The 22,476-nt window shown below is 66.1% G+C and overlaps 1 protein-coding gene across 1 annotated transcript in view; it reads left to right on the plus strand.

Moving 5' to 3' along the window:
* Positions 1–2,910: 2,910 nt before the first annotated feature.
* NSD2 (nuclear receptor binding SET domain protein 2) overlaps positions 2,911–22,476 on the plus strand; it is a 42,491-nt gene continuing 22,925 nt past the window's right edge. The window contains exons 1-5 of the mRNA XM_028503806.2: positions 2,911–3,014; positions 16,680–17,309; positions 18,985–19,147; positions 21,539–21,705; positions 22,039–22,476. Of these exons, the coding sequence (XP_028359607.1) occupies positions 16,713–17,309; positions 18,985–19,147; positions 21,539–21,705; positions 22,039–22,476 (1,365 nt within the window). The 5' untranslated portion in view covers positions 2,911–3,014; positions 16,680–16,712. The remainder of the gene's footprint in view (positions 3,015–16,679; positions 17,310–18,984; positions 19,148–21,538; positions 21,706–22,038) is intronic.

Here is a 22,476-nt window from a genome sequence, read left to right on the forward strand (position 1 = left end):
GAGACCTGTGAGGAAGAGGAGCAGGGGAGGCAGGGCCACGGGGAGAACTCGCAGGGGAGAGTGGACTGTGCCTCCTGCAGCCGGATGCTCCCACGGGCCGTTAGGAGGCGGCCAGAGGCAGTGAGGCTGCAGGTCTTGCTGGCAAAGGGACTTCTGGTTCAGCTCGACCTCGTGCTCCGTGGCTGCGGGGCTGCTTCCAGAGCCAGCAGGCAGGTCTGGGTACCCGGGTCCTAAACGCCTTGCTCAGCTCAGACTCCGCCTACGCCTGAGAGGCTGGCTGCAGGGGGTGGGGGTGGGGCGAACGGGTGGGAGCCAAGATGGAGGACAGCTGAACCCCAGCAGTCGGAGCAGGGCAGCCCTTGCCCTCGGGAAGGCCTCTGGTCTGTCTGGGGTTGCCACTTCGTGTCACAGCTGGTTTCTGCTCTGGCCAGGCAGCTTAATTGGCTAGAGCATTGTCCTGATACACCAAGGGTGCGGGTTCGATTCCTGGTCAGCGTACATACAGGAATCAACCACCCATTGAATGCATAAATAAGTGGAAAAACAAATCTATGTCTCTCTCTCTCTCTCCCTTCCTCTCTATTAAAAAAAGGAAGAACTTAAGACTGGATTCTTAGTTCCTCCATCGGCTGCAGGTGCCCCTGTCCGTGTACAGTTTTCGTTCAGAGAAGTGACAGTCTCAGAGAGACCAAAATAAGGCTCAGCCCCAGCCTCCTGCCTGTCCGAGGCCAGCTCTCCTGGCACAGGTGTTCTCTCTGCCCCTCCTGTGGGGGAAGCTACCCATGCTCTCAGAAGTGCCAGTGTGTATGTGTGCCCCAAAGTAGTTGCCCCAGACTCAAGTGCCCACCTCTGGGAGCCTCACAGGTGAGTGCACCCGTTAGGGACGTGAGCCTAGGGACGTGGACCGGATCTACCTTTCCGCTTTCTGCAGTCCACAGGGCAAGTCCGCTGGTGCGTGGTGGGCTGGCGGCTGTCCAGCTGGCCGGACTTGCCCACAAGACCTCAGAGCCCCCGAGAGACAGCCATCTGGGCCCAGGGAGGCCCCCGTTGGGCAGAAAAAGACCAGCTAGCTCCACATCACCGTCTTCAAGAAAATCCAAACACACACTTGCATGTTTTGAATAAATTTACATGTTGATTACACTATTCTAAATCAGACTTTTTTTTTTTTGGAAGAGGAGCCTTCATTCCAAGTCTGTGAAATAAAATGAGAGACAGAGGCAATTCATCTTGTACTGCAGGGACTTAAAAAAGGTGCTGGGTGGCTTCCAGTCTCCAGGCCGGTGCTGCAGAGGGGTCCAGAGGGCACCAGTTCTTCCCCAGCCAGAGGGATATGGCCCAATGCAAACGTGGAGGGGCCGCCCAGATAGACCCCTTGGTAAGGGAGGGGCTCCTGGCAGTAGGGGCATCTCTTCCGGTTGCTCAGGATCCCCAGCACCCTGCGAGGATGCGGCACACAGCAGGACCTCACCGTACAGTTCCCAGACAGAAGGGTGAACGGTCCCACCGTCCCCAGGACACCGGGGAGGACTCTGTCCGGGCTTGGGCACACACTAGGCTGGGAAGCCGCTCAAGCTTGCAGCTGGCCAAGGTGGGGAGTCTGAGTGCCCATCTCTCTTCCGTGAGTGTCACCTACTGGAGCCCTGCACCGGCAGAACTGATCAGCCCATTGCACTCCAACCTGTCACGGATGTGGCTGGTCTGAGGGTGGGACCGGTGGCGCTGATCACGGTGGCTCTCTGCAACTGAGGCAGATTCTATAGGAGCGGGCGCAGGGGGCTGGGCAGGAAGACCTGCGATGGGAACCCTGAGGGGCGCATCTCCGTGCCCACTGTACCGACTTGCTCTGCTCACCACAGCCAGGAGGATCTTCCCAACGCTGGACTCCGACCAGAGGCCTCTCCCGGGCCTCTGCCCCACCCCAGCCTTCCTGGAATGGCACCTCCCCCAGCAGCTTCAGGGACTGTGATCTCTGACTCGGACCACCATCCCCCACCCCCCGCCGGCCCCCAAGCACCCAGCTCCAGGCCAGCCCCGAGTCCCGCACGCTGGGGGACGGCTGAACCCTCGCTATGCACGTAACCCGCGGAAAGACCGCAACACCCCGGGGTCGGCCGGTCCCCCCATCCCTGTAGTTGCTTGTGACCACCTCTGCCAAGTCCATACTGCAGGGCTCAGGAGCGCAGGCGTGGGGGCTCTGCACCTCCTCTCCAGCGCGGGAGTCCCTCCACGCTACCCGGCGAGGTCCACCTAGGTTTTCGCGTGCACGCGCCCTGAAACCCGACCGCCGCCTTCCCCGCTGGGGCGGCAGCTCCAGGACCCGCGCCTTCTTCCTGCCTCGACTGTCCCGGGTGCCTCCCGCGCGAGGCGCGCGCGGGCGCAGGGCCGGAGGGCGCGGCGGGCCCTCGTCGTCGCGAGCCGGAGCGGGTAGCGCGGGGCGGCCTCCTCGGCGGTGATTGGCCGCGCGGCCGTGACGTCAGCACGCCGGCTCGCCCGGCCTCATCCTCTCCGGCTCGGAGCTTTCGGTTCAGCTGCCGCCTGGCGCGCGCCTGGCCTGAGGAGCGGGAGCGGAGCGCGGCGCGCGTCGGCGCTGCTCTGAGGCGGCTCGCGGGGTCTCGCGGCCCCGGCCCCCGTTTCCCGGCCCCGGCGCCCCGGCCCCAGTCCCCCGGCCCCGCCCGGCCCCCGCCCGCGACCGCCGCCCCTCCCCGCTAGCCCAGCGCGGATTTGAACGGCCGGGCCGCAGCCCGCGAGCGCGGCAGCCAATCAGCGGCGCGCACTTTCCCGCGGCTTCTGCGGCGGCGGCGGCCCGGCGGCGGCGGCGGCGGCGGGCGGGAGCGCGGGGGCGGGGTCGGCGCCGCGCGCGGAGAGCCTCGGCCTGGCCGCGCTGCGCCCGCCGCCGCCCCCTCCCCTCCCTCGGCCCTCCTTTCCCGCGGCTCCGGCCCCCTCCCCGCCGCCGCGGAGCCCAGCGCCGCGGCCCGAGAGCCGCCGCCGCCGGAGGATGCGACGTACCACAGGTCACTGGGGCGGCCGCGGGCCTGGGAGTGGGGCGGGGGTCGGGGGCCGGGGGCGCGGCCGGGACGCGGGCGGGCGGCGGCGGCGGCGGCGGTAACGGGGCGGCGGGCGGGCGGGCGCGGCCATGTTGGGCCTCCGCGGCGGTTGCACCTGTGCCGGCCTGCGGGCCAGGCGGCCTTTGTTCGCGGCGGCGCCCAGCCGGCGGGCCGGCCTTTGTGAGGCGCCGGCCCGGCCGGGCCGGGGCCGGGCGGTGGGAGGGGCGCGGCGGGCGGCGGGGAGGTGCTTTTTGTCTGCCGCGGGTCCTCGGGCGACACTGGCGGGCGCCGGCCGTTGGTCGGCACGGGCGCCCGGCTGCCGGACCGGGCCTCGGCAGGTGGAGGCGGGCGCCGGGCGCGGGGACCGTGCCGGGCTGCGGGCGCGCGCCGCGCCCAGCCTCGCCTCGGGGCCCCCCGGTCCTCGGGGCCAACGAGGTCCCTCGGGGCGCGCAGGGACGCGGCCGCGGTCCGCACGCCGGCTGGACCCCAGCCGCCGGGAGGGCGGTTTAAAATCGAGGCATTTAAAAAACCGCTGCTCTTGACTTGGGGCGGAAAGGGCTCGGGACCGTTGCAGCCCTGGTGTTTTCCCGCGGCGCCCGGGACGCACACGGCCCCGGGTTTGACGTTTGAGCCGAAACTTCGCATCTCGGCGGCGGGGATCCCCCCCGGGCAGGGACCCGGCGCCCTGGGGCGCGCGTGGGAACCGAAGCCGCGGCGGAGGAGCCGTGCGACCGGCGGCGGGGGAGCGGGTTAGGGAAGTTCTTGACTGACAGCCCGCGCTCCGACTTTGAAGGCCTTGACTTTTGAATGAGTTAAACCCCAGGACGTGCGTCCCTGCGTCGCTAACCAACCTAAATGCTCGGGGGGGGGGGGGGGGGGGTCCTGAGTCCGCTCTGTGTGCTTTCGGATAAGGTCGGGAAGAGGGAAAACGAGCCATCCCGTCCGTGCGCCGCTACTCAGACTCTTTCATTTTCCAAAACGGTTTAAATGCCCTCGTTGCGTATTTGAACGCGAGGAGAGCGGCGGCGTTGGAAAACCACAGCGCCGAAGGGTAGCGCGGAGGAAGCGAGCCCCGGAGCCCAGCCGCCCTTCCCGCGTGGGCCTGCCCCGGCCCTGGCTCAGAGCTAGACCGCGGCTGCCGGGAGCAGGACTCATGCCCGAAGCACGCTGGCTTTGAGTCACTTCCTTTCCCTCTCTTCCATTTTCTCAGCCTTCGGCTCGGGGCCCTGGCTGCCAGCGCGAGCCACATGGGTGGGAGCTTTGTGCGGAGCTCGGGTGCCCCTCTCCTCGGCACCCAGAGCCCGCTCCCCCCAGCTCATCCCAGCCAGGGAGGGTCCAGCCCGAGGGTGTGGGGTCAGGGGCTTCCTGAGCTTCAGAGGAGGGTGGGCGGTCTGTCCGGTGTGCGCGCACACGTGCCACGTTCGAGTGTAGAGGGTGAGCAAACACCACCTGGGGCTCGTGGAGGCTCACGGAGGAGAAGGAGGGTGGCTACTCTGCTCGAGTTTTCCGTGCAGCCGCTTCACCCGGGGCTGGTACAACCACGCCTGCCCCAGGGCGCGGTGGTCAAGGAAGCGGGGGTCAGAGTCTCGGGGGCTCGAGGCCATGCCGCCCGTCCAGGGGTCCAGCCTCCCCCCTGCTGGGCGTCCTCTCCTCCTGCAAGCAGTCCAGCTTGGAAGGGTTCACTCACAGGGCCGAATGTAAACGAAAACTAATCGGTTACTTCCTCTTACGGCTCAGGGCTCACTGCCTCAGCGTCAACCGTGTGGAAGTAGGTGGGACTGGGTTTCCTGAGGAGCGCGGGTGAGGGGATGGGAAGCACCGACACAGGTGTGCGGGGTGAGACTCGGGGTCCCGGCCACCAAGCCCGCGTGGCAGCGTGGGCTGCGGTGGTGCTGGGGTTCGTCACCCCCGTTTGCGTTCCCGCTCCTTCGCCTCCGGGCAGAGCATCTTTCCCGGGGGGACGGGAGGTGCAGGCTCGCTGCTCCCACCCTCGGCGTGCCCGGAGGTTGGTGTTCTGCTGGGCGGGCTGCTTGGCCCCCGGTGCCGTCTTGGAGCTGCGTCCCGGCCGCCGGAGCCCAGCGGAGCCCTTCTCTGGTGCCGACTGCAGTGGAGGTGTCCTTGCTCGCCACGTTTGTGCCCACAGCCGGCTGCAGGCCTCTGGGTGGACTGTGGTGGGGTGGCCCTCTGCTCTCCTCGCTGGCTGAGGGCAGAGCCCCCGCCTTCCAGGGGCTGCCCGGACCTTTCTCCCCTGGGGGCTGGGCTCTTGGAGGCAGAGGACCGTCACCGCCTCTGCTGGTGCCCCATCGCGGCAGCGCTCAGTAGACGCCGAAGCCGCAGGCCCAGGGCTCAGGGTGACCCGACAGCCGGGTTGAGTGCCGGCGCCCGGCCTGTCTGCCTGTGCTGTTCGTAGGCCACGCCACAGCACAGGGGAGCGTCCCGAGGAGGCTGAGTTTGGGGAGGGGGGCCGGCCGGCCCAGGGCTGCCCTGCTCTCCTCAGGGAGCCGCAGCCCGTCTGCCAGGCAGGCCTCCTTTCCCCCCTCTCCCCACCCCGGCGAGTGCCGATGTCAAATGAAAATCAGCCGTGGCGCACGCAAGCACAGTAGCGGGACCTAGCTGCAGCTGACCGCCTGCCTCTGAGGTGGAGGGGGTGGGTGCGCCCGCCGCCCGCCGTGTCCTGGGTGGGGCGAGGGGAGCACGGAGCCTGCGGCGACTCGGGGGCTAGGCTCCTGCTCCACGCGGTCTCCACACGTGTGGCCTCCACACGGCGGTGCGGCCGTCCGTCTGTCCCGAGTGCTCCTTCACAGCGAGCACTTCGGGAGGCGGAGCCTGCAGCAGGTCACCCCGGGGCTCCGCAGCACTTCCCATCCGTGGATCGGCTGTGATCTGATGACACTGGGTTTGCTAGTTACACAAAACCAAGACAGACCTCAAGTTAGTGTTGTTTTTGCATCTGCCTTCCAGAAAGCAAGTGGCCGACGGCGAGCCCCTTAGCTTCCGTGGTGCTAGCGGTCTGTGATGCTCGGTAGTTAACGGGACACACGGAGCAGGACTTGCAAAGTGCAGGCTGAGCGGGTGTGGGCCTTTGCTAGTCGGCGTGGAGACCGTGTTTTGCTTCTTTGTGAGATTTTGTTTATTTTTAGACAGGGAGAGAGGGAGAGAAAATCACTGCATGGTTGCCTCTCGCCTGCCCCCCCCCCCCCACGGGGACCTGGCCCACAACCCTGGGTCCTGTCTGGTTTAGGAGGCCTAGGGGTGTGTCCTTGACCTTTTGTGTCTCACCCGCCTTTGCACCACCATCCACTCTCACTGTGCTGCAGCCACTAGGGCCCCCGGCCTGCCGCCCAGCTGTGCGTGGCCTCAGGCTGTGGCACTGGCCCGCCAGAAGCTCCAATCTGCGCACCCGCACACCACCCCTGCCCGCCCTGCTGCCCCCGCCCCCGCCCCCGCCCTCCGCTGCAGCCCTCGCCTCCGGCCTCCGTGTGGGTCCCGTGCTTGTCCGTCTCCCAGGCTGCACTGAGGTGTCTGTCAGGACGGGAGCTTCCTCCTTCCTGACCTTCCGCCTGTCCTCTAGATTTTTAAAACTCCTGCTTGCTTATTTTTACAGGAGAAGGGGGGGAGAAAAAGAGGGAGAGAAATATCAACTGGTTGCCTCTTGTGTGCCAGTACCCAGGGACCTGGCCCGCAACCCAGGCGTGTGCCCTGACTGGGAATCGAACTGGCGACACCCACCAGCCCACTGAGCCACAGCAGCCAGGGCAGCTTCGGTGGTTCTCGCGCGCCCATGCTGGAGTGGGGCCTGAGAGGCTCCTTCGCTCAGCGACTGAACCAGCACTCCCCCAGCCCCTTGTACAAGGTGCATTGTGTAATACTTCCCGGGAGGGGAGCAGGTGACAGGGAGTGAGCGGCGTGAGCGTGTTGTCCTGGTGTGAGGTTGGACAGGTGTCACCTCACCCTGGGCTGGTGACAGGCCTGAGGGAGGCCTTCCCAAGCACAGGAGGTGGGGGGAGGAGAAGTGGGCAAATGCAAGAGTGGGCAGCAGCGGTGGACTGGGGTCCGCGTGGGACTCAGAGTTGGGGGAGTGGGCCCCAGGAGTTCTGGGGTTCAAAGTTTGCAGGATGAGGATGGGACTGCTGCCCCCATCTCACTGTGGACCAGGGCAGAGGGAGGGGCCCCTCTGTTTCTCGCCTACTTCCGTCCTTCCCACGGAGAAGCTCCGACCTGCCCGAGAGCAGCCCTGGGGCTGTGCTGCTCGTCTGGTGGAGGGGCTCTGGTGGGGTGTGGTCCCCGCCTGCTGCTCCAGGCCTTCGCCGGCCAGTCCTCGGCGGCGGGGCGCTGAGATGGCGCTGCCGTCCCTCCCTGGGGCGCTGCCGCCGGCCCCTGCCCCCCCCCCCCCCCCACCGGGCAGCCTGGTCTCCCCGTGAGCACCGGCCGGGCCAGGCCGGGTGCGCCGTGCGTACTCTGGCCTCCTGTCTGGGTCGTGAGTCTGTGGGGGTGAGGGCCCTCGGACTTGTCCTCTGGGTTTTGGGCAGTGCCCAGAGGCACTCAGTTAACAAGGGGGAGAGCTTTGAGCCTTTTGCTTTCCTAAAGATTTTTATTTCATAAACATGTGAATTCCTAGACTTTTTACATTGAAATAATGTTAGACGGAAGAGACTTCTCTCTTGCTTTCCCTAGAAGATTTGAAGTCAGGTTGCCATCTGTGCAGAGCTTCTCAAGTGGCTCTTTTGCGCTGCAAACCCCTTCCGAGGCTCGTGGGGTCCTCCCGGGGGAGGCCAGACCCCACAGACCCGAGGGGAGGCCCAGGGTCACCGGGCCACACGCCACCGGGGTGCCTGTGGGCCTGAGCCGGTTCTGTGCCCTGCGGACCTGCTGCTCTGCCTCTCGGGCCCGGTTAACGGATGGCTGTCTGTCCTGGAGCCGGAGGGGCCGTGACATTCGGTCAGTGGGGCATCCTGTCTCCACGGGCCGTCAGCCATGTGCGCCATGGCGGTGAGGCTGGACCCGTGTCCTGCGGGGTTTGCCGACCTCGCCGTGTGGGGAAGACAGGGCAGAGCCAGTGGACAAAGGGCCACGTTTTTGAAAGACCCATGAAATAGTCTTGCCAAACAGCCGAACCTGGGTCTTTATTGCCAACAGCCAATTTACATGCAACACAGCGTGGGAGAAACATGGCGGACCTCTCCTTGCAGAGCTGCCAGCCGCAGAACCCAGACCCGTCCCGTCAACGAGGAGGAAGGGGGTGGGTGGGGGGGAGGCCAGAGGGCTGCCCGCTTGCTGCTCACGGCGCCCCTTGGCGCGCAGGACGGGCCGGGGCGAGACTCGGCTGCAGCCACCCGTCTCTGGCACAGGCGGAAGTGGGGGCTCCCGGTAGCCTCGCTGCTGAGGAACTCCCCCTTTTCAGCTGCCGCGGCGGCTGCTGTGCTTGAGAGGAGGCTGTGGCCCTGTCGGCGGTGCGACCAGACCCGTGCGGACACGACGACACGCGGGCTCACTGCGCGTGTCTCTGGAGAGGGCTGAGAGGGTGCGCCCGGCCGGGACTGGCGCGCGCTGGGTGGTGCAGGGGAGGGCCGGCCGCGGGCGCGCGTGGGTCCCCGGCAGGTCGGGGCAGGGGCGAGGGGCCTGGGGGCACACAGGCTGCAGAGGTGGGGGGTGTGCTCTTCCAGGCTGAAGTGAGGACTTTCCTCCTAAGGGCAGTGGGCGGTTTGGGGGGGGAGCGTGTGAGTGTGAGTGCATGTGAGAGTGTGCGTGGGGTGGGGGGGGTCTGCCGTGCGTGGGGTGGAGCCCCGCCCCAGTGCCTGGGGCGGTGGGCCGAGGGCGGGCTGTGCACGGGGGGTGTCCGTCCGTGGTTGCTGCCGCCCACTGGGCAGAGGCTCTCCAGTGTCCCTGCTCTGGGTGGGGCCCTCCCCTTGGCACGGGTGCAGCCCCATGGTTTGCCTTGGACACCGAGAAGGGACGTGTCTCTCGACGGGAAGCTGTCGGGGGCGCGTGCGTTCTCACCCTCTGTCGGCTGGGGGCGCTCCCGGCCAGAGAGGCGCTCTGGGCTCGGCCCAGGAGCGAGTGGCTGCCGTGGGGCTCGGGGCCCCAGGCCCTGCGGCGGGGCTGGCCGTCTGTGTCCCATGGAGCCCTTCCCTGGTCCCGGTGCCGCAATGCTGAGCACCGCGGCCGTGAAGGGCTGGTGGCCGTCAGGAGAAGGATGGTGGTGGCCCGCGGGGAGGGCGGCAGGCTGAGAGGCGGGGTTCTGGGGTGAAACTGGGACGCCTGCTGTCCTCGCTGTGAGAGCCGTGGTGGGGGGAGGTGTCGGTGACACCCGAGTTTTTTCCTCTGTCGCCCCCCCCCCCCCCAGCCGTCAGCTTCTTATCAGCATCTCTGGGGGGTTTCAGTTTGGTTGGGTTGGGGCGTTTGTCTTTTTTTCTTTTTAGGGTCCACTTGTAGGTGAAGTCACGTGGTTACTTGGCCCTCTGCGTCCGACCTTCTCACTCAGCACGAAGCCCGCTGGGTCCAAGCGTGCGCACCCGCCGTCTGCCCGGCTGCCCCCACGCCCTGGCGCCTCCAGGTGCTGCTGCGGGGGGTGGGGCCTGTGCGTCGCTCTGCACTGGCCCTCGGGCCCCTTCGGACACGTCCCCAGAAGTGGGGCCGCGGGGTCACGAGGCAGACCCGCTCTTAACGTTTTGAGGACCCTCTGCACCGCTGTCCGTGGTGGCTGCGCCCACCTGCGTCCCACCCACAGCGGTGCACGAGGGTCCCCCTCGCTCCCCATCCTCCAGGCACGTGCCGGTGGAAGTGTCCGGCAGGTGTGGGGTGGCAGCGCCCTGCGGTCCCCACGCGCACTTCTGAGACGGGCGTCCGTGGCACCTGCGTGTCCTTGGGGGCAGCCAGCCGGCCGGGTCTCCTGCCTCCGTTGGGAACTCCCGCCACGCAGGTGTCCCGCCAGCCAGTGGGGTCTCCACGTGTCCCTCTTTCCTCCCCGGGCTGCTCCTTCCTCCCCACTCCCCCCGCCCCTCCTCTCGGCTGCACCTCGGGGCAAGAGGGCCCCCTGGCCGCCGCCTCCTGCCTCCCAGCAGCAGGCGATGGTGTGACGGTGCGGCAATTTTTAGGTGTTTTGGGGATAGTCTTACATTTTTGTAATGTTCCTTTAACGTTCTGAGGGAGAACTGGAACTAGACAGCGTGCTCCCGTGCCCCAGAGTGCGAGCGTGGTGTGGTGGTGCCCGTGGCCGCCCCCCCCCCCCGCCCTCCCTGGCCGAGGGGCTGCAGCCACAGGGGGACAGCGGGCCTGGGGGAGGCGCGCCCTCCTCAGCAGGCGGGGTTGAGGGGGCCTCTCACACCCACGTGGTGGTCCCCGTTGTGGCCGGCCTGTCGTCCGTTGCACCTGGCCTGTGCTTCCAAGGGGGAGAGGGAGCTGCTCCGCACAGTCGATGCGAGTGGGTGTTCAAAACGGATGTGGGGCTCACTCACATGGAAGTTACCACGTAAACCGCTTTGAAGTGCACGATTCAGTGATTCTCGTCCATTCCCAGTGTGACACAGCCGTCACCACTGATGCCGGCGTCTCCCTGCCACCCGAAGCCCGTGCCCGAGAGCGTCTCCGCCCCGGCAGCCCCCCACCCGCCTGGCAGTCCGCCGTCTCTGCGAGCACTCCCCTGTGCCCAGCCTGCTCCTGCCTGGGGCCCGGCCCCGCCACAGCCCCGCTGGGCTCCGAGCTCCCGCCCATGGCGGCCCAGCACTGCCTGGTGGGCACGCACTAGCCTCCTGCCGCTTGGCGGGGGTGCGGCTCGGGGCCGTTTGCTCTCGGAGGGGGATGCTGCAGCGGAGGGGCTCGTGTGCTGGTGTGCACGGGGGTTTTCACTGCCCCGGGTCTGCCCCTGGGAGTGGGGCCACTGGGGGGCAGGGGGGCTGTCCATTGGGCTTCTCGAGGACCCAGCCGTTCTCCACAGCAGCCCCACCCATCCACACCCCCCAGCAGTGCTGGAGGGACCCGGTGACCTGGCCAGGGGACGGAGACTTCTGCCTGGTAGGCGGTTGCCTGGGCGCTGTCCTCTGGCCAGTGGCTCGGAGCACCTTTGCAGCCACGGGAACCAGTCCGGGAAGGGCCCAGCGAGAAGCCCCCCCTCCGGGTCCCAGGCACAGCGCTGCGGGAGAGGCACCTGCTCGGATGGGCCGCGTGCTGGGGTAGCACCGAGGTCAGGGCCCGGCGGGTACCCCTGCTCTTCAAGGGCATCGGTCTGTGCCCGCGCCGTGTGGGTCCTGTTACCGGCCTTCAGCGCGGGTAGGACTGGCGCCGTCAGGCGAGGCCGGCACCAGGTGCCAGGAGGCGGGGAATAGTGGGGCGCACGTGGCTTCCCAGTTGCTCCTGTCCCCCGCCCCTTCAGGGCTCCCGCTGGCCCGGCCCTGAGACCTCCCCAGGCTGACACGCTGCTGCCTCACTGGGCCAGCAGAGCCGCTGCAGCTGGACGCCCGAGTGCCCCCTTCCCAGCCCAGACCTTCGCCTCTCCTCCGAAGTCTCGGTCTCTCCCCTCTGGACCATCAGCGCTGCGAGAGTGGGCGTGTGCCTCGCTACCCACTCCGTGTGCAGAGGCTGTCGCAGGCCTGGTGCCAGTGAGGACGGTGCCGGTCGCTGGTGGTCTGGGCGACCCTCTGCTGAGAGAGATGCTGCCCTCCCTGCGCAGGGACACCGGCCTCTGGTCCCGGTGGCCCGGTGGAGGCTGCCCCGACTCCCGGCCACTGGACGTGTCGGTCATGTGGTGTCTGCGACCCCGTGACAGAGCAGCACTGCTCCCGGACGCCCGGCCCTCCCTGCCCCCTAGGGAGGGCTGCTGGGGACACCGAGCTGTGCTTCTCGGCCCGGACGCCCCTGTTCCCACCTTTCACCCGGCTGCGCCGGGGCTGCCTTCCCTTCTTACCCCGGTTATGTGTTGCGTGTGTTACCTTGGGGTGTTTTGCAAGGGAAAACATGAATGACACCTGGCAGTCTCACCTGCTTTAAAGATTTTATTTACTTATTTTTAGAGAGAGGGGAAGGAAGGGAGAAAGATGAAGCGATACATCAATCGGTTGCCTCTCGCACGCCCCCGCTGGGGACCCGGCCCCCAACCCAGGCCTGTGCCCTGGCTGGGAGTCAAGCCGGGGACCCTTCAGTTTGCGGGCCGGCGCTCAGTCCCCTGAGCCGCGCCAGCTGGGGCTCCTGTTCTGCCATCTTACTGGAGGGCTCTGGGAGGAGTGTTGGTAAATGTGCGAAAGGAAGCCCCACGTTCTTTCTAGACACAAGCGCTTTCAGAACGACCGCTGGTCCCTCCCGTGCCACACCCTGGTCTTTCCCCTGCGTCTGTGCTCTTGCTGTAGAGCACCTTTTATTTTTTTATTTATTTTAATTGTTCAAGTACAGTTTTCTGCTTTTTGCTCCCAGCCCAGCCCAGCCTCCCCCCGCAGAGCATCCTCTGGTGTCTTTCATGGCCCTAGATGCCCCCGGGCCTGTGCCTCCTGTGCGAAGGGTGATTTACGGGGCCGGTTCTCCCTCCACCCTTTGGAGCAGCCGTCCCCGGCCATTCCGGTCCAGGCACCGGCTCCGTGGGGGACAGGCTGCTGCGGACCAGGGTGGCAGTGGGGGAGACAGGAGGCGGGGCCCGGGTGGTCGTGCGGGAGGAATCCATGGACTGGGAGGGGGGGGAGCCTGGGGACCCCTGCTGTAGAGGGACAGCGCCCCCTGCTGTCGGTTGGGGCCCCCTTGCTGGAGCCGGGCAGCTGGGTGCTCAGGCTCCCTCTGTGCCGCTGGCGGGCTGTGGTTTCAGCGTGAGGAGCTGCGTCTAGGCCTCGATCTGTGTCTGTCTGTCTGTCTGGGTTAGAGCCCCAGCGCTCTGGAACCACTGTGTCTCTCCCCCGCCCAGTGCTCCTTTAGTTCCCTCTTCTTTCTGGGGCAGCTTCCCTCATTATTCTCTGATAACGCCGTTTCCCGCCCTTGCTGGTGCTGCTGCTGGGACTCCATTGGAATGTAAGCCCCCGAGGGCAGAGGTGTGTGGTGATAACATTAACCACACACGGTCGACCACGGTGACCCTCGCTCAGTGTGCGGTTCGGGGGCACCCAGCGCGGCTGCACTGTGCTGCAGCCTGCAGCCAGCTGCTGCCTCCCGCTGGGAACTGTCCCCACGAGACACCCGCGTCCCACGTGCACCTCCCCCACGAGCTTGCAAACTCCGCTCTGCTTCCTGTGCCTGCGAGTCTGCCCGCAGAGGGGCATCATGGGAGTGGGGTTCTGCAGTGTTTGTCTTTTGTGACCGCCTCCTCTTATTGAGCCCCAGGTCTTCAAGGGTCATCCCCGTGCAGCAGGTGTCCGACAGTCCTTCCTCCTTAAGACCGAGTCGCGTTCCGCTGTCTGGGCGGGCCCCGGCGTGCCCGTTCCCTGGAGGGCACCTGGGCTGCCCCCAGGACTTGGCAGTTGTGAGTAAAGCTGCTGTGGACCCCCACGTGCAGGCGTTTGCGTGTGGGTGTGAGTTTTCAGCGCACTCAGGTGTTCACCGTGGAGTGCGATTGCTGGGCCGTGTGGTGAGTGTGTGTTTGGTTTTGTAAGAAACCACCAAACCACCCTCCAGAGTCACTGCCCTGCCCTGGCTGGGTAGCTCGGGGGTTAGAATGTCGTCCCCGGTACACCAAGGTGGTGGGTTCGATGCCCGGTCAGGGCACATGCAGGAGTCCACCAGTGAATGCACAAGTAAGTGGAACGACAGATGTCTGTCTGTCTGCCTCTCCCTCCCTCTCCCTCCCCCACCGCTGAGGTTAATTACAAACGGAGAAAGAAGGTCGCTGCACTGTGCCTGCCCCACCGGCAGGGAGCGTGTGTCCCCGCCACCGCAGGGCCTTGCCCGCACCTGCAGGCCTCGGGGCGCTGGGGCGGGCCCTTCTGACGGCGGGCCGTGGGGTCTCACTGGTTTCGGTGCGTTTTCCGGTGACGGAGGATGTGAGGCGTCTTTCCTCCTTTTAAAACTTTTTTAATTTATTGATTCGAGAGAGAGACGTTGGTTTGTCCCACGTATTTATGCATTCATTGTTTCTTTTTTCTTTCTTTCTCTTTTTTTTTTACAATTCCACTTATTTATTTTCAGAGAGAGGGGAAGGGAGGGAGAAAGGGAGGGAGAGAGACATCCATGCGTGGTTGCCTCTCGTGCGCCCCCTGCTGGGGGCCTGGCTGGTCACCCAGGCGTGCGCCCGACTGGGAGTCCAACTGGCGGCATTCCGGTTTGCAGACTGGCACTCGGTCCTCTGAGCCACCCCAGCCAGGGCACGGTTTGACTCTTGTGTGTGCCCTGACCAGGAATCGAACCCGCACACTTCGGTGTACTGAGACGACTCTCGAAACACCTGGGCCTCCCGGCCGGGACCCCTGGGTCTGTCTGCTCTCTCACCGACGCCGCCCGGCCTCAGGGACGGTGCCGTGGCAGCGGGCCCGGGGGCCGTGTCCCCAGGCGCCGCTCTGCTCCCGCCCCTCCTGTTGTGTTGGCTGCTCCGGGCCTCTTGCCGCCACGTACAGTTTCGGATGAGCCTGTTGGCGTCCACAGAAGAACTCGTCGGGGTCTTGACTGGGGGGTGGGGGGTGGGGGCATGTGACCCGCGGGCCAGGCTGGGAGGAGCGGGCGCCTCGGCCGCATGGAGCCCCCCCGCCGGCCCGTGAGCACGGGTATCTTCCTCTGCTCCAGCTCTTCGACCCCGCTCGGTGGTGCTGTCGAGCTCCCTTCTCACCGGCCCTGCACGCGTCCAGTCAGGTTTGCCCCTGCGTGCTGAAGTTTGGGGGTGCTGGTGTAAGGTGTGCGCTCGCTGTGCACTTGGGCTTGCTCACAGCCGGTGAGTAGGCGGCCGGTTGACGTGTGTGTGTTGGCCTTGCACCCTGTAACTTTGCTACGTTGCTCACCAGTCCCAGGACTTCTTTTGGATTCTTTGAGATTCCCTGCACACGTGAGCCACTCCCGTTCCCTGTGAACGGAAGGTGGTTGTATTTCTTCCTTCCCAGCACCTGTGCCCTCCGTTGTCTTCGCTGGTCTCGCGGCCTCGGCTGGGGAGGCAGAGCGCTCCCACCCCGCTGGGGCTGGGGCCGGGGCCGGGGCCGGGGCCGGGGCCGGAACGGGGACTGCCCTGCCTGACCCTCAGAGAGCAGGGCCTGAGTCGCGCAGCACACTCTGCTGTGTGTCCCAGGGCTGGGCGGCAGCCCCCCGCACAGGACCCTCCCCCGCACAGGACCCTCCCCCGCACCAGGGCGGCCGCTGCTCCTTGTCCCCCGAGGCTGTCCTGCCCACTCTGCTGCGCTTGTGGGGGCCGTAGGTGGCCGGCCCCTCAGCCGTGGGTGGCTCCACCGCCACAGGGCTGGCCGCTGCCCTGGGGGGAGCTTTGCTGGAGCTCTGTCCACACGTGCGGGGGCGCCCAGGACCTTGCCCCTCCTGTGGCGGGAGCAGCTCCCACGCGGTGGCCATCAGAGCTGTGTGCAGACAGGCTGGGTGTCCTTGGTGGCCTGGTCGTCCCCAGTCGGAGCTGCTGCTCACGCGTCTGCAGGCCTCACGCCCACCTCCCCAGCCTCAGGCACTTTGGTGCCCCTCCTGTGCGGGGCCTCCCGGTGGCTGCCCTGAGGTGCTCTTGGGGGGTGACCCCCGCTGGTACGGTGCCTGCACTTTGGCCGCCCTTTGGGGTCTGGGCCCTTCGCTGGGGACGGTGGCTGTGCCCTGAAGACGCCCATGGGGGCAGTGCAGCCAGAGGGGCCTCCGCAGGTGGGCCCAGGGGCCCGCGAGCGCACTGGGGCATCTCCCTCGTGATGGGGGGTGGCTCTGTCCGGTTCTCGGCCCCTCCTGTGCTGGCCTTTAGGTTGGACCTGGGCAGGCAGGGTGGGGGTGGCGCGCCAGCCAGGCCTGCACCTGGTCTCACTCGGGCGGCTGTCTCCCTTTCTGACGCTCGGCTCCTCCATCCGTCTGGCACTAGTGGTGTGCCAGGCATCGGCACGTCTGTGTTTTTCTTTAAATTTTGGATTTCATGTATTTTTAGGGAGAGGGGAAGGGAGGGAGAGAGGGAGAGACACATGGATGTGCAAGTGAGACACAGATTAGTCGCCTCTCTCACGCCCCCAACTGGGATCTGGCCCACAGCTTAGGAATGTGCCGTGACTGGGAATCGAACCAGCGACCTTCTGGTTCTCAGGCTGCTGCTCAGTCCTCCGAGCCACAGTAGCCGGGGCGAGGAGCGTCTGGTTTCAGACTCCGCTCTCAGGTGACCCGCGCCCGTCAGCGAACCTCTGCCCGGGAGGCCGCCTCGGTTGTGCCAGGCCCACACTGTGTCGGGTGCCCTGCGTGGACACGCTGGGGCAGCCCACGGTGTCCCCTCTGGGGCGATGAAGCAGGTCAGGTGCTGTGTCCCCGGCCACCTCAATGGCGAGAGGCACTGGCCTGCCCTGAGAGGCGGAGCCTGGCTTCGTGTGTTCCTCCTCAGAGGCCGTCCCGCTCGTCCCCCGGCTCTGTCAGGCCGCGCTCTCGCGTCCTCACGTCCATGCTCGCACTGCCTCCTGGGGCGCCGCGCCGGGAGTCGACTCGGGGAAGCAGAGGTGCGGGCTTCCTGGGCTGGGCCTTGACGGGCTGCTTCTCTCTTGTCTTCTGTTCTCCTGACAGTGTAGCGTCCACGAACGGAAGCACCGGGACTGGATGGAAGTGAGCGTCAAGAAGAGCCCCCTCTCGGTGCAGAAGGCCGTCCCGTGCGTGAGGATGAAGCAGGCCCCGGAGGCCCTGGGCGGCAGCACCGGGAAGGCCCCGGGCTGCGAGGTGAGCCGCGAGTGCTCCGTGTTCCTCGGCAAGGCGCAGCTCTCTGCCGGCCTGCAGGAGGGGGTCATGCAGAAGTTCAACGGCCACGACGCGCTGCCCTTCCTCCCGGCGGAGAAGCTGCGAGACCTGACCTCCCGCGTGTTCAATGGGGACCCCGGCGCTCAGGAGGCCAAACTGCGGTTCGAGTCCCCGGAGGGGAGAGGCACGGGGACCCCGCCCAGCGCCAGCCCCACCAAGAACGGCTCTCCTGAGATCAAGCTGAAGATCACCAAGACCTACATGAATGGGAAGCCGCTCTTCGAGTCCTCCATCTGTGGCAGCGGGGCCGCGGACGCGTCCCCGTCCGAGGAGAATGGACAGAAGCCGGAGGGCAAGGCGAGGAGGAGCAGGAAGAGGAGCATTAAGTATGACTCCTTACTGGAGCAGGGCCTGGCGGAAGCCGCCCTGGCGCCGGAGACCTCCAGCCCCTCGGACAAGAAGGTACCCAGGAGGGGCTCAGCCTGGGGGCAGGGACGGCGCAGACAGACACAGCTCTCTGCTGAGGGCTGGGGGGGAGCAGGGGCTGTGGGCGTGGTGGGGCGTGGCTCCAGGAGCCCCAAGCCTGGCCTCCTTCAGGCCTTCGCACGTGGTGGAGCCTCTGGGAGGCCTGCCGAGGTCGGCGATATCCCCGAGGTCAAAGTGGCATGAAGGGGTCACACCGCTCTCTGAGTTCCTGACCCCTGGCTCTTCCCGTTTCCCGGCCTCCTCTCCAGAGGTGGGCGGGGCCTGGCTCTGGCCATGAGAGGGAGGCGCAGGGAGCCTTGCCCCCTGAGGAGTCAGCATGGCTGTCCCTCGGCCTCTCCTCTGCCCGGGCAGCACAGGGCCCGCCTCCTTGTGGGCTGGGCTGTGTCTCCCTGCCGGGCTCCCAGCACCCAGGGCTTGCTCATCGGAGGCAGGGTGCAAGCCCTCGCCCACCCCACAGGATCGTGGGTGGGGCTTTGTGTCCTCACGTCTTACAGTGACCCAGGGTGGCCCCCCACTTGGGTGAGCGTGGGCCGAGCGAGGCAGCTGGGGAGCCTCCCCTGCTCCCTGGGCCCTGGTGGCCCAGTGACGGCCTTGTGGCCCGCTTACAGGAGTGGGGACGGGGATGCTGAGACCGGTTGGGGGTGGTGGTGTAACATCAGGGTTGGGATATTTGGTTTGACAGTGTCGTCAAAGACTTTTATTTGCAGTTTCCACAGGTAGGGGAGAAAATGGCCAAAATTTCCTTGAAATCATTAAAATAACGGAGAACTTTGAGGTTTAAAAAATGTGTGTTTGAGTGCTCAGGGGCTGTTTCAGTCTTGCGAGTATACGCACCGTGGCGACTTTCTGGAACGACCGGTCCGGTGATGGCTCTGCAGGTGCCCGCGGTTGTGGGCAGCCCCCCACTGCCCCTGGTTCTGCCCAAACGGGCAGATGCCCTGCACCTTGACTCTCCCCCTTCCGAGTGGGAGCCCCGACGCTTGTCCTCGGGGGGGTGTCGTGGGGCCGAGGTGACACGGTAATGGAAGGCTGGGTGCTGTGGACTCACCCGAGGGCCCGCCTTCTCGAGAGTGTGTCAGGTGCCTGCCCTGTGCTCGCCGTGCTGAGCCCCCAGAATGGAGTCCTGCAGTTGGCCCAGGATGTGGCCCCCGAGGGCCTGGGGTTCACGTCCAGGAGCAGGCCAGGGCCACGCTGGCTGGCTGTCCCCCTGCAGGACGGGGCTCTGGGCGGCAGGCAGCTGGGTCAGGCCGGCAGCCCCCGACCGCCTGCGTTCTGGGACAGGGAGACTGAGGTCCAGGCCCCAGGGCATCCTGTCACTTGCTGCCAGGCCTGCTGGGGTCCTCGCCACCCTGGGTTCTCCCACCATGGATGGCTGAGGCATGTGCTGGGCGGCAGGATCCAGGGAGTCCTCTGACCAGCTGGGCGAAGTGCTGTTAAGGCCGCCTGCCAGGCCGGGAGCTGACTCGGGGCCCCCAGTGACGTGAGACGGGCTCTGCAGGCACCGGGCCTGCCCCCGGTGGTGGGTGCCAGGCGGGGGAAGCTCCCGCCCGGGCCATCCTTGCCGGGCCATCCTTGCCGGGCCTTCTCGGACAGAGGGCTGGCCCGAGGGGCGGTTCTGGGTGCGTCAGCCCACGTCTCCTGTTCACTCCAGGTCCCGGCTGCGAGGGAGCCCTGCCCCGGCGCCGGCAGGGACAAAGACCGCGTGCTGAAGTACAACGTCGGCGACTTGGTGTGGTCCAAGGTGTCCGGGTACCCGTGGTGGCCATGCATGGTGTCCGCTGACCCGCTCCTGCACAGCTACACCAAGCTCAAAGGTACGGCGCCGGGCCCTCCCCTGCCCTGCCCTGCCTTGCTCGCCGGCCTCGGCCTTTCTCGCCCCCCGGCTGCTCCCTCCCCCGGCCTTCAGTAGCCCGGCGGCAGTGCCGCCTCCTCTCTCTTCTCATTGTGTTAAAACGCACGTGACGTGAGCTTTGCTGTCTTAACCATTTTTTTTAAACGTTTAGGATTCAGGTCTGAGCTGCTAGTTTGCAACCCTGGCTTTAAGATTTTTTCTTTGCTTTTAGAGAGAGCAGAAGGGAGGGAGAGAGAGGAGAGAAACACCAGTGTGTGGTTGCTTCTCATGCGCCCCCTACTGGGGACCCGGCCCACAACCCAGGCATGTGCCCTGACTGGGAATCGAACCAGCGACCTTTTGGTCGACAGGCCGGCACTCAATCCACTGAGCCTCACCAGCCAGGGCATCTGTTGACTTTCTGTTAGGGAAAATGAAAAGTGATCTCCTAGGTCATTTCCTGTGTCTTGCCCTCCCAGCCTCCCACATAATTAGCTCACTGTTTTCATCAAACACGCGTGTTCATGTCACTTGACTGTGTGTAAATATCATTAAGAAAAACTATGTTGGGTGCTGTAATTGTACTTGCTTATACAACCTTTTGTCTTTCCTGGAGTTAGTTATTGCTTTTCTTTTAAAAATCATGTACTTTGCTGTCCATACAGCCTTAATTTTTTTCAAGTATTCATTTCTTTGTCCTTAAAACGGATCTTGTTGCCCAGGCCAGGTTGCTCAGTGGGTTGGAGCGTCATCCCAACACCCACAGGTTATAGGTTTGATCCCTGGTCAGGGCACACACCTAGGTTGTGGGCTCCACCCCCAGTCGGGGTGCGTGCGAAAGGCAACCGATTGACGTTGCTCTCTTTCTCTCTAAAGTCAATAAACACGTTAAAAAAAACTCGCGCTGACAGCGGGTTTCTCCTGTCGGGGAAACAGTGAACACCTGAGTTTGATCCTGTTTCCCTGTCCTGCTCCCGGGGCCTCTCCTGTTCGCCCTGCTCCGCGCTGCCCAGGTTCCCCTTCAGGGTCCTCCCCAGGACGCTGCCTGCTGGGCCCCATGGCTCCTCGTCGTAGGCTGGAGGAAGGCGCCTCGAGTCCCTGGAGTGTCCTGCGGCTCTGCCCTGCCCAGCGCGCTTTGGGTGCCCCGAGGAAGCGTGGGCGGCCGGCGTCCTTGCGCCTGACTGGCGGGTTTGGCCGGCGTCGCATTCTGTTGGGGGTCGGTTTTCCCAGCAGCGCGAGGTGCCCCTTCCTTCCCTGCCGGCTTCCAGAGCTGCTCTGGTGTACCTCGACGTTCTGCCTGCGGTCCCATCAACACGGGTGCCGTCCCCCCCGCAGCTTGACTGTCACGGGGGGTGCCCTGGCGTGGGTGCTGGGGGAGGCCCTTGGGGGTGAGTTCCGAGACATGCTTTTGCATTGTTCGATGAGCTGCTCTCTCTGAGACCAGTTCGCTGCGGGTCTTGTGTCTCCTCGACCGGTCCTGTGGTCTTCCAGGGGAGGGAGGGAGGGAGGGAGAGGAACATCAGCGTGTGGCTGCCTCCTCTCGCACGCCCCCTGCTGGGGATCGAACCAGCGACCTTTCACTTGGCAGGTGATGCCCAGCCAGCTGAGCCATGCTGGCCGGGGACATCCTTTAAAACCCCTGAGGCTCTTTCTCTGTCTCTCCCTGTGACGAGCGAGCGAGCGAGCCTGTGGGGCGCCTTCTTCCTGCTGTGTCCGCGGCTCCGTGGAGCCCGTGTGCGTGTGCGTGGGGAGGCTGTCGGCTCACGTCTGAGGGCGCGGTTGCCTGTTGACCGGTGTCTCTCGACCCCGTGCGGCCAGTGTTCTGTGTGCGGGAAGGGACTCAGCTCCCAGGGGAGACCCCTTCTCCCCCTGGCACAGAGGTCTGACCTGGCAGCCCACTTCCTCGTGTTCGCCCTCTTCCTGCCTCCCCCCGACCCAGCGCAGGCCCCCGACTGCATGGGAGGGTGTGGCTTCTCTCTGCTGAGGGCGGCAGCCGTGGGCACCTCAGGCTCCTCTGGCCCCGTGGCCGCCCTCGGCGCCTCTGAACGCTGCAGTGGGTGGGCGGCCGGGTGGGCTCCGTGCCCAGGCGGCCGGAGCCCCCCGGCTCTCCTGTACTGCTGCCTCGTCCCCTCCGTCGAGCGGCCCTTTTGCGATGGCCTCTCCGGCCGCACGCGTTTGGACTCTCCTTAAGTGGGTCTGGGAAGCGGGGAGGTGAAGGCGTGATCTGGTCAGCTCTCTCTCCCAGGCATCCGGACCCTTACCTGGCCGTCCTTCCCGGGCGCGGGTGAGAGAGCAGGTCAGGCCGAGGTGGCCGTCGGCGCCAGGCACGGGGCGCCCCCCCTCGCGGACACCGCCCTCTGCCCCGCCCCCGCAGGTCAGAGGAAGAGCGCGCGCCAGTACCACGTGCAGTTCTTCGGCGACGCCCCCGAGCGGGCCTGGATATTCGAGAAGAGCCTGGTGCCCTTCGAAGGGGAGGCGCAGTTCGAGAAGCTGTGCCAGGAGAGCGCCCGGCAGGCGCCCACGAAGGCGGAGAAGATCAAGGTGGTGGGCGCCCCTGACCCCAGCCCCGCAGCGCGAGTGTGATCGGAGCCTGTCCCCTGATTCCTGTTTTTCCTCGTGGGGGTGGAAACGGGCAACACACGTGGCACGTCGCACGCGCCTGTGTGTGCCCCAGTCAAGTGTGGTTGAGTTAGTTTCCAGCTGTAAGAAACACTGTGGGGCTGAACTCCCTGCCAGACCCTCAGGCTAGTGGGTCTCTATAGTTTCTGAATCTGTGCGAGACTCTAGGAGTGTCCTTCACGGTGGGTCAGCGCGTGTGTTCGCAGTGAACACTGCGAGTTCCACTCACCACCCCCCCACCCCCCCCCGTTGCAGCTGCTGAAGCCCATCGCGGGCAGACTGCGCGCGCAGTGGGAGACGGGGCTCTGCCAGGCCGCCGAGGCCGCGGGCATGTCCGTGGAGGAGCGGAGGGCCAAGTTCACCTTCCTCTACGTGGGGGGCCAGCTCCACCTGAACCCGCACGTGGCCAAGGAGGTGGGCGTGCTGGGCGCGGCGGCCGCACCCACGGGGCCCCGGAGAGAAGAAGGCACCGCAGTCAAGAGAAGGGGGAGGGCGAAGCCGGCCCCCCCTGCCGACAGCCAGGACGACGGCTCTGCAGCAGCGACGGCGGCCCAGACAGCGGCCGAGGCCGGTCCCAGGAGAGGCATGGGTGCCGTCCCCGGGAGGAAGAAGGCCGCGGCCGCCACACCGCGGAGCCGGAAGGGGGACGCCGCCTCCCAGTTCCTGGTCTTCTGCCAAAAGCACCGGGACGAG

Source organism: Phyllostomus discolor, chromosome 1 (genome assembly GCF_004126475.2).
Source record: "Phyllostomus discolor isolate MPI-MPIP mPhyDis1 chromosome 1, mPhyDis1.pri.v3, whole genome shotgun sequence".
NCBI classification, from domain to species: domain Eukaryota; kingdom Metazoa; phylum Chordata; class Mammalia; order Chiroptera; family Phyllostomidae; genus Phyllostomus; species Phyllostomus discolor.